Source organism: Photinus pyralis, unplaced genomic scaffold (genome assembly GCF_008802855.1).
Source record: "Photinus pyralis isolate 1611_PpyrPB1 unplaced genomic scaffold, Ppyr1.3 Ppyr1.4_LG6, whole genome shotgun sequence".
NCBI classification, from domain to species: domain Eukaryota; kingdom Metazoa; phylum Arthropoda; class Insecta; order Coleoptera; family Lampyridae; genus Photinus; species Photinus pyralis.
Genome location: NW_022170663.1, coordinates 31,338,422 through 31,349,505, shown reverse-complemented (window position 1 = coordinate 31,349,505; position 11,084 = coordinate 31,338,422). Strand labels below are relative to the sequence as shown.

Genomic DNA, 11,084 nt, shown 5'->3' with positions numbered 1-11,084 from the left:
GTTTTTATAATTTTGTGACTGTGAAACGGATTTGTTATTACATTGGCCAAAATTTATTGCTAGGAGTGGCTTAACTGCATCTATTGGGTGAACAGATTATAGTATAGAAGAGGCGCAAATTCCTATATACTGGTATCGTGATGTCTTCTTCTTGGTTCGAAGGACCATGAATAATGGAGCATGGTATTCTTGCTCCACGAATTTAAGACTTGGAAAGCCATGTGCTAACGACTTAATCATTATATGTGTAAAGTTCTTATTGTAAATATTGGCATGACTACATAGTTCCATTACGATAACATATTGCATATACATATATGACCAGTTTGTTTTGATATTAAACACAAAATGTAAAGAGAAACCTGTGACCTTAGCTGTACGATATACCTATCTAATCAATAGCTTCGTTTGGGGATGAAATTCGGAACTGATTCTGAATATATGAAAATTGACGAAGGGCGCATGGGTAAGTTATGAACCGGTTCAGGATTGTATTTTACCGCGAACGATTTCGGAATCAAACGAGAACTCATAACGTCATAACTATCCGAGTGTCATGTCAGAGAAAAAAATGCGTTTAAATTTCACCTTTTCCAAATTATCTAGCCATCCCTCTGGGATTATATCCACAGGTTACTCAAAAAATGTAACCCGGTCTTTTAATTTTGAACAAGGTTCTTTTAGTTATATTAAATCTATTGGAATCATCTTTAAATGAAGTTGCCCCGTTTGCAAAAAGCTACAAGCAAAAGTTTTACATTCCTGCATTTAAAATATTCCGAACTTTTCCGCTTTTCCTCGAGGTAATCGAAAATGCTCTATGTATTGTTCATCACTGAACGTTGGCAACGCTTTTTCAAAATTGGCATTAGTTTTAGGAACTTAAATAAGTTTCAACTTGCAAAAATTTCATTTGCAATCAATGTAATTAGGTTATTAAAGAGCAAGGATAGTTTAAAAGTCGCATTTTATCACGGCACTTCAAGAATTTTAAATGTGATCAGTGCAATTTTGCAACCAACAATAACAACTTAAAAGCGGCATATTCACAATCATATTCATTCACCAATATTCTCCATTTTTAAATTACATCGGCGCCTCTGGTGTTAATCTGAATCACGAATTGCATTAGCATCCGCTAGACAAAACATGTGATTGTTTGAAACGTCTTGAACGCGACCATTTTTTCCCATCTTTAACCACGTCATGCTAATAAAATTTTGAGGTTAGACAATTATGATAATTTTAAAGTTTTTCTAATATTTATTAATTAAAAAAATGCTTTCAACAAGATTTTTTAAATACTTTGTCTTTGCCTATTTATTTAACTTATCGTCCTGCTTATACGAAGACCAAATTGGTAAATTCGACTGGAAATTAAATTACGTAGGAAATGTGAAATATGGAATTATTGATTCCACAAAACGCGTTATCGTTGGTACAGAAGAAAACGTCGTGGCCTCTCTGAGTTTGAAAAACGGCCAAATCCTCTGGAGGCAAGTATTAGAAAATCCCAGCGTTAATCAAATCGAACTGCTGCATGTCGATAAAGAAGTCACTAGTGTATCTGGCGGCAAAGGTACATGGTACGTACGTGGATGGGATTCGTCTTCGGGATCATTACTGTGGGAGTGGTCCTTTTATGTCGAAAACAAACAGCATCCCTACTGGGTACTGAGTAAAGATCAATTAATTCATATAATACCTGTGCTAGGATCTCATCTTGAAGTCACATCCTACGATGTTCGTAGTGGGCGAAATAACGGTAAAACTACCAAAATTAGTACCCCTTGGGTTTCTGACTTGTCGAAGTGCAAAACTGTCGGCGTTTATTGGGCGTGTATTAGCGGTGACGATAGTAGTGGACAGTTATACTATATTGATCTCTCATCTGCCACTAACCAAGTTTATAAGGTAGCTATTCACTCCTTGATCGGTAACCCTCCGGGTCATGTGAGGTTGCAGTCGCTGGAAAATGGCGAGGAAAATTTATTTTTAGTAAGAAACAATGTCGCTCGCTTGGTAAAGTTGCAGCCGGAGATGCCTCACGTGTATCCATATTCGTTGTCGGACAAAGCTGTCACCGTTTTCAACGGCGATCAACCACTACTTTTGCAAACAATTCAGAATTCACCGAGCAAATTACAACTGCAGACGATCGAGCTACAGGATGGTAAAGAGAACGTTTTCGAAATGGACTACAACAACGAGGCAGGAATTGCCAACATTATCAGTGCGGTTTGCAAGGGGTCGGCGTGCCGTGTGTTTGTCAAATCAAACGATGATTCGGTGTCGCTACTGCAATTACCAGGAGGGAAAGTATCATGGACGAGAGAGGAGGGGTTAAGTCGAGTGATTGCAGTCGAATTCTTCGAACTACCACTTTCAGAATTGGACGCCTCAATTGAGCATGAATTTGATTCAATATCGGGAGACATGCTGAGTACATTTTATAATCGAATAGCAAGTCAACTTCGGCAGTTGCTCGTGCTGCTATCGGGACAGCAGGGTAATTCGAATGTGGGGATGGTGCGTGATGAGTTTGGTCTCCATAAAATAATAGTCGTGGTGACTGCGAGCGGGAGGTTTTACGGTTTGGATAGTCTCACCGGAAACATCGTCTGGTCGCAATATCTTAAAGGTGTGGAGGCTTATTCGGTTTTGGGAAAATTGAGTATTCCTCTGTTCGCGCAACGGTCGGCGAGGTATTCTCCCTTAATGGCCCAGTGTGCTGCGTTAATGAAGGATAAATCAACAGGTATGTACATACTTTGTAACACTTTTGTTTTTCAAAATTGCTAGATGCAAGATAGTTTCTTTGACTAAGGAAGTATTTTGATCTTCAGTGCCTAAAACGCACTATAGGTAGAAAGGTTATGCGATCAACTATTTTTTCAGTATCATTAGTTTGTCGAAATAATGATGTCTGTCTGTATGTGCACAACTTTACGTTCACGATTTCTCAAAAACCATTGCAGCTGACATGAAAACTCTATCTGGGTCACACTTTGGGTTCGATTAAACACAATTAAGTAATGACCAAGACAATCATTTATTCCACGAAACAAAAGAATTTAAAGCAACAATGCCGGAAGACAAAAAGGCATTTAATACATACCACGCACGCAAGCGTTCAACAAACACTGAAATACAAAAATCTGAATTAGTTACAGTTTTTCTCATAATCCAAAGAATCTGGTCATTAAAAAAATTGCGATATACAGGCGTCCTTAGAATTGACAAACACACGTTCACCACATGTTGACAGGTTCAGGAACTTTAAGTACTTCTTTTTTTTATTAAACTGCATTTTGATGACAAACAAACTGGCTTGTTCAATTAAATGATAAAATTCGGTGGCTTTTCGGACGGTATAACCCTTTACTTTTAATGAATGACAATCATTGTCGAAACTCGGACTGCTTAGTTTACTCACCCTCGTAGTACTACTTTTTCTGAACAAAACGCTATAAAAAACTTCTTACGAACTTTTACTAACTCACTTTACAATGTTATAACCGAAATCTCAATACGATTACTTAACTTCTTCTACAGCTACACAACTTTATTATAATCACGATTAATTACGTCTCCAACTAAACAAATAGGGCCGACTGCCCAAAATAACCGCGTAACAAAAATCACGCACCCCAAATAAAAGGTTCTGTTTAATAGTTGGTCTCCCGTATTTAATGGATCCACCACTTCCACCATAAAATAATCTTTATGAATTTTCACTAAAATCTCAATTAGGCTTAAACAACGTCAGCTTCGACAGAATGCGTCCCAACTTAGGCCCAAAAACCCGCACATCTTGGTAAACTACCTGCATCTTATCAGAACCACATGTGCATTAATTAAATTTCGCCTAATAATAGAACTTCTTATCGCAAACGACCAGATGTGCCCTACTTCTAACACCTCTAGCAAGGTTTTATGTGCTACGCCAGATTTTTTTCTAATTGAAATGTGAGCATTGCATTTGAATTTAAGGGAGAAATTAGGGAAAAGTGTAAGAAACTCGATAAATATTACTTTTAGGCTCGAATTAAAGTATCTCGGGACATAGTTGTTATAAGAAAAAAAGCTGGCGAAGTTGTGTCTCGTACCACATTTATGGAGGACCTTGTACATTCAAAAGTATATTTCCGTTATACAATTTTGTATGTTTTTTAGCTTATATATCTATAAATAAGAAAGTTAGCATTGCATGGTCTGCGCCTGCGCATATCTGATTTTTAGCGCATTTTTTGAGAATTAAAAAAAATGTATTATTGTTTGCATTTTGTCCGTCCGTCCGTCCGTCTGGACCCACTTCTGCCGTTTCGACCTACTTCTAGGGGAATGGTCCTAGAGTCCTGGAATTGTTTGCAGTAGGTAGCCTATACCTTGAATGTGTGCCAAACGGCCATCAAATTTCTCTGTCTAAAAGGGGGCCCCCCCCACGAATTATTTCCTGAGATGCTGTTTTTGAAAGTAAAATGTGCATAACTCTTACATACGACAACCAATTGGCCTCAGATTTTGCATACGCATGCTTTTAGTGGTGCCAAGTTAAACTTTAGAAAGGGGGGGGGGGGGAAAACACAAGTTCTACCCTTCATGGTATTGTAATGACAGGTCTCATCGAAATAAATTGGTTTGTACAAACTATCACTTTCCGGCTTGGCGACTCTTTTTCGAGATCAGTGAGTGACGGGGCCTTGGGGGGGGGGGGTTAATTTTATCTCTCATTGTATTCTAATTAAAGGTCTCAACGAAAGGAATCGTTTTCAACCAACTACTGCCCTTCTTTCTGTCCTCTTATCAAAGTACGGTGAGGAGGGAGGGGGGGGGGAGGGAGGGGAACTAGTTTTATCCTTCATGGTACTCTCATTAAACCTCTCAACGAAAGGAATTAATTTCTACCAACCATAGCCCTCCTCCTCGGTTTAAAAAAATGCGCTTTTGTGCACAATTTAGACTTGTTAAATTCTGTGATTGGATATTTAGATTATGGCTCGGATTATGGCAATGTTAAAATTGTTCTAAATAGTAAGTATATTTTCGCTTTCTTTGGAGAGAAACCTTTATTTAAGAGAGTCGCGAGTAGAAGAGATACACTGTCGGCCATCTTGGATTTTATTCGCGGTTTGATTCGCGGGGCTTAATTTGATTATTTCTGGGAATTTTTTGGAATTTGGACTTTTGATTTGATGAATTAATTAAAAATTGGTACGATTTAAGCTTTATTGACATTTGATTTAATTGATGACGTTATCAATTAAATTGATTACTAAAATACTAACTAATTGGATTAATCCGCGGGTCGATTAATTTAATTCGCGGTTTGATATCTAGGAATTTCGGTTAATAAATTAATTTTATCAATTTGATTTGCGGTTTAATTAATTTAATTCGCAGATTAAACAATTTAATTCGCGGTTTGATTTCTCCTCGGATTTCTCGGAATTCCGTCTAATAACATTTATTTCGCGATCCAATCAGTTTGATTCGCGGTTTTGACACATATGTAATTGCCGTTTAATTGAAGGCAAAATAGCAGCCAACGGCGGGAAATTCAAAAAAAGGACGTGTAATTTAAAAATATGTGACGTCACTCTCTTACTTTTCGTCTACCTATCTCTCTCTCTTACTCATTGCACCTATATTTTTACACTATTCTAAAATAGACGTTGGAAATTAAATGAACAAAATAACTTGGAATGATATTTATTATCAAGTGTACAACATACGGAAATAAATGAAAACATTTCAAGCCAAATCGATAATTACAATATACAATACAAACCGAGATACAAACCCGTTTCCACACCACCCATGAGGTAGAGTTAATGGCGGAGGCGTCGACACGATGATACAATTTTAAGGCGTTCATTTTTGATGTCCAAAAAATCTGCTGCATCAGGGCGGAAAAGTGCCCGAAAATCACACGCCCACATCTCTAGCAAATTGTAGCCGCCAGACCTGAAGTGCGATGAAGCGGCTTCTGTTTTCGAGGAGCAAACATTGTATCGCCCTTGGTGTCTTTCAACGAAGTTGTCTGATCCGGGAAACATCTTTCGCACCCATTGTAATAGCATCCATGGAATTGATCCACTGTGTTAGTTTCTGCCGAGTACCCATCCACCAGGAGACCTTCTCTCTACCTCATCAATAAAGCTCAATTCGTACCAATTTCTAATTAATTAACCAAATCACAATCTAAATTCCGAAAAATTTCCATGAAATTAATTCCTCGAAAATACTCTCGCACACGTTGGCGACCTCCGCGAATTATTTCAATTGACCTTGATTGACCCCGCGAATAAAATCTAAGATGGCCGACAAGTGTCTCTCTGAGTTATCGGTTGCTCACTAGTTCTACTTCTGTTCAATAAAAAAATTTAAAAAAATGGCAAATTTCGGTCTCTCTGGTTCATCTTTGGAAGTAATCGAAATTTTATTGTTTTTTTTAATAATAACTTTTTAATTGCGCAGTGTATACTTTTTTTTATAGTAACCATTTTTTAGCGCATTTTTTAAGAATTAAAAAAATGTGCTATTGTTTGCGTTTTGTCCGTCCGTCTGTTCGTCCGTCCCAGGTCTGTCCGTTCGTTCGTCCGTCCGGATCCACTTCTACCGTTTTGAACTACTTCTAATGGAATGGTCTTAGAGTCCTGGAATCTTTTGCAGTAGGTAGCCTATATTTTGAAGGTGTGCCAGACGGCCATCAAATTTCGTTGTCTAAAAGGCCCCCCCCCCCACAAATTATTTCCTGCGATGCTGTTTTTGAAAGTAAAACGTGCATAGCTTTTACATACGACAACCAATTGGTCCCAGATTTTGCATACGCATGCCTTTAGTGGTGCTAAGTTAAAATTTAGGAAATTGGGGGGGGGGGGGGGAGTAAACACATGTTCTACCCTTCATGGTCTTCTAATGAAAGGTCTCATCGAAATAAATTGGTTTGTACAAACTATAACTTTCCCGTGGGACTATTTTTCGAGATCAGCGAGCGACGTGGCCTGAGGGGGGGGGGGGGGTTTAAAAATTAATTTTATCTCTCATTGTATTCTAATTAAAGGTCTCAACAAAAGAAACCGTTTTCTACCAACTACTGCCAGAGCCGTCCTTAGGGTGGAGTGAGTGGAGACCTCGCGGGAAGCCTTTACTCGCGCCAAAAAATAAGTAAATAAGTCTCGGTAATAGTTTTGGTTGAATGAAAATAATATAATAATGTACAGATACACGTGCCTAAAATATACAGGGTGTTCATTTGAAAACTTCTCACCACGTCAAAAGATTTGTCTTGTCAAGGGGGACAACTTTTTAACCAAAAACTACTTCACCCTCTGCCCCCAGGGTAATTCCTTGAAAAATGACAAGTGGTACCGAGTAATAGCTTGTTTGAAAGGTCGTTCGAAGTCCTTTATATTGACGTTTGATTTTTTTAAATCGCTGGTTTCGTTTTCGATAAAATTAGAATAATTTCCACTCTTTCGGCTAGTGTATCAACCATTTTGGCAGTAAAATCTGAATCAATAAATTAATTTTCTCTATCCCAAGATTGTCACAAAGATAACTGACAGCAAATAAAATTCTTTCTTTCCCATAGCAACCAATAAGTGATATTTTCGTTTGTTTTTGTTTTCTATCTGAACAAATTAAAATAAATAAACATTTCAATCGAGATTTCAATTCACCCGCGCTCCCCCTCGATCCCTCTGGTAATTTTTGAAAAAAAAGCCCCGAAAAAATTTCGCTCCAGGTCTCGCATTTGCTAAAAACGGCTCTGACTACTGCTCTTCTTTATGTCCTCTTATCAAAGTGGGGTGGGGGGGGGGGGGGGGAGTGGAACTAGTTTTATCCTTCATGGGACTCTAATGAAAGGTCTCAACGAAAGGAATTAATTTCTACCAATCATAGCCCTCCTCCTCGACCTCTTATCGTGATCGAGTATATTCCCTTATACCCCAAGAACAGATTGTCGGAAGAGGGTACTCACAAAGGGCGATTGAGACGTCTGCAAGAAATATATCCATTGGTGATGTCAAAACAAAAGCTATTTCGGTTAAAAAAATGCGCTTTATCTGCACAATTTATACTTGTTATTACATAGTCTTAAAGTGTGCACACCCTCTTGGATATAGAAACATAAAACATTTATAATATAGCCAGTTACCAAGAGGGGGTTGGTCCGAGGTCTCCAAATACTAGAACATAAAAATTGTCCTGGAAGAATTAGATGGTTAAATAATTTCTGAGTAGGTAACTCAAAAGCTCGCAATCAGGAAAATTGATATTGGACCACCGACCGCCTATTCTCCAGTTTATGAAGACATGGCGTTTAATGTGAATTAATTAAAAAACTTTCAGAAACAAAGTGTATAATTACGTAAATCAATACATACTCTTTTTTATGTCTTACAGGTAAAGGAGTGATGTACACATTTGATCCTATCACAGGCCAAAGTATTGGCACCGTGGAACGGTTACCATATCAAATTGAACAGGCGATGTTGCTGCCATACGAGGACGACAAGCACTTAAAGGGACTTTTAATTTTATCAGACAAGTACGAGGTAATCGTCTATCCGTCTACAACAAAACCGATCATGTTGAAACACGCCAATTCTGTGTTTTTGTTTACGGTCAACTCTAACTCGAAGATACTGCAAGGTTACAATTTGGTGCACAGCACGGACAACGCTCTAAAGGCAACGCCCACTTGGACCTTAAATTTGGGACAGGCGGACGTAATATCCGTTAATGTACGACCGTCATCGGAGCGTGTGCATTCTCAAGGTCGTGTATTGGCCGACCGATCGGTTCTGTACAAGTATGTCAACCCCAACTTGCTCGCCATCGCCACCCTCATGGAGGATCCGATTCACAAGCAAGTTTTAAGCATATACCTCGTAGATGGCGTGACCGGCTTAATCGTTTACTCCGCCGCTCATAAACGCGTTGCCAAACCTATACATTTGGTACATTCCGAAAATTGGCTAGTGTATTCGTACTACAATGCAAGATTCCGACGCGTGGAGTTTGCGGCAGTCGAACTATACGAGGGGCCCACTCAAAGTAACAGCACTTCCTTCAGTTCGCATTCGGTCAGCCAGCTGCCGCATCCCGAGAACCAAGCGTACATTTTCCCCGGTACTCCGCTAGCGATGCACGCGACAATGACAGAGAGAGGCATTACTAATAAACACATCCTTGTGGCGCTCTCGAATGGCGCCGTGATTGAAGTGCCGTGGGCGTTTTTAGAACCTCGCGGTCCTCACGGCACCATGAATATGGAGGAGGGATACATCCCATACATTCCAGAACTGCCGATTCCGCCTGAGGCAACAATTAATTATAATCAGTCTATACCTCACGTTCGAGGCATTCAGGTGGCACCCGCTCGACTTGAAAGTACCTGTCTAGTTTTGGTTTACGGGTTGGACTTGTTTTATACTCGTGTAACACCTTCAAAGACATTCGATTTACTTAAGGAGGATTTCGATCATTGGTTAATTGCCATTGTATTAATAGGACTTACTGGCGCTTCATATGTAACTAAACGACTTGCCTCAAGAAAGGCACTGAAACAGGCATGGAAGTGATCTGTGTACAACGACTTAAATTATGAAATTGTGCGTGTGTGTATTGTATGAGTATTTTATGTGGAGAAAGTACAAGTTTAGATTCCTAATTTGTTGTTTAGTTGTAGTAAAGTCACTTAAGATTTAAATTGTTGTTTTGCTATAGTCATCCTGTTATAAATGGATTGTTAAAATGTACATAGCTTTAAGGCTAATTTTTGTAGAAAACCAAGGTAGCATTACCTTGTTGCAATATATTCATCAACATCATGTTCACATCATTTTCTACCCTCCGTTTGCTCATTAGTATTAAAGATCTCTGTTTGCAATATCACTATAATTATTGAACATAGGCACTTCACATGATGTTGATTTTCACAGTATTAGCTTATTTAAAAGCTTATTATATTTTATAATGAAATGCATGGAAATTATACCTTTGTTACCATATGTTCACACTGATTATTATTTACAAGAACAATGTGATTTGTAGCCAAAATTGTTACGATATATATATTTAGAGAAAAAGACCTCTTTAAAATTAGGTTTGAATGTTGAACACTTTTTAGTTTAAAATTTAATTAAAAAAATAAATGACACCACCATTCTATGTCTATCGTGTTCCCAGCACATGTTTTTTAATGTCGCCACCCGTTACGTGTAAACTCGTTGCAGGCATTATATCAATTAGCTATTACTGATTTTTCTCAAAGCGACGGATTTTTTTGCGTCCACCTTCAAAGCGGCGGTACTCTTGGTGTTTACAAAATCAGCCATCACAGTTGCCAAAGAACATTCCTCGACCACGCCGCCCTTGGCGACTTTTGGTACTGTGTGACAGTTGATGCGTAACGGACTCACTTCTCACATAGGAAACACGCTCGAGTTTCCAGACCTGTGTATTCGCGATTCAGATAAACAGTGAAAACCTCTAGTGGCAGCACATTACTATTGGTGGGTTAATGGCCGTTTGCGCTAACAAATTAAAGCGGAGCTTAGCTTAAAATCCGAGATAATGGTTGCTATTGGTTATAAGCTCCGCTTAAATTAATTGTCGGTGCAAACGGCTATAAATGCAAGGGTTCCTGAGGTTTCAACTCAAGAATATCAATGTAGAAAGCACAATTGGGTAGGTAATCCCAAAAAGGCAGACAAAAATGTCGATCAACAAATGCGGCGTGTACGTTCTTACAATGCTTGAATTGTTTATTTTTTTATGAAGGCGGTTTTTTACAAGGAAGTGCCTCTGCGTGCGCCGAAAGAAATCAAAGAAAACTGCACGGCCTGGAGCGGCAAAACAAAGAACTATTGTAATAAGAAAAGAACACTTTGAACAAATTGACTGCAGGAGTACTAGTTGATTACAAAGAACATACCTGTAGATGGCTAAAAAAACTAAATACCATTAAAGTTAAATTACGAGCGAAAAGAATGTAACAGCTTTGACTACAACCAACCTGAATTTATCAATCAAAGGCCTATGATCAAAGGTCAAGATTGTTCAATATTTGC

The 11,084-nt window shown here is 38.6% G+C and overlaps 1 protein-coding gene across 1 annotated transcript; it reads left to right on the top strand.

Moving 5' to 3' along the window:
• Nucleotides 1-865: 865 nt before the first annotated feature.
• Nucleotides 866-10,116, top strand: LOC116173383 (ER membrane protein complex subunit 1). Its single transcript, XM_031490823.1, has 2 exons — nucleotides 866-2,758; nucleotides 8,413-10,116. The coding sequence occupies exons 1-2, from the start codon at nucleotides 1,279-1,281 to the stop codon at nucleotides 9,591-9,593; spliced, it is 2,661 nt and encodes an 886-aa protein (XP_031346683.1). The 5' UTR covers nucleotides 866-1,278; the 3' UTR covers nucleotides 9,594-10,116.
• Nucleotides 10,117-11,084: the final 968 nt, after the last annotated feature.

What these genes read in the sequence shown, in the direction of transcription:
- LOC116173383 (XM_031490823.1), top strand. Translation starts at nt 1,279, where the DNA reads ATGCTTTCAACAAGATTTTTTAAATACTTTGTCTTTGCCTATTTATTT. An exon ending in AATGAAGGATAAATCAACAG is followed by an intron (nt 2,759 to 8,412) that starts GTATGTACATAC and finishes TATGTCTTACAG; the next exon opens with GTAAAGGAGTGATGTACACA.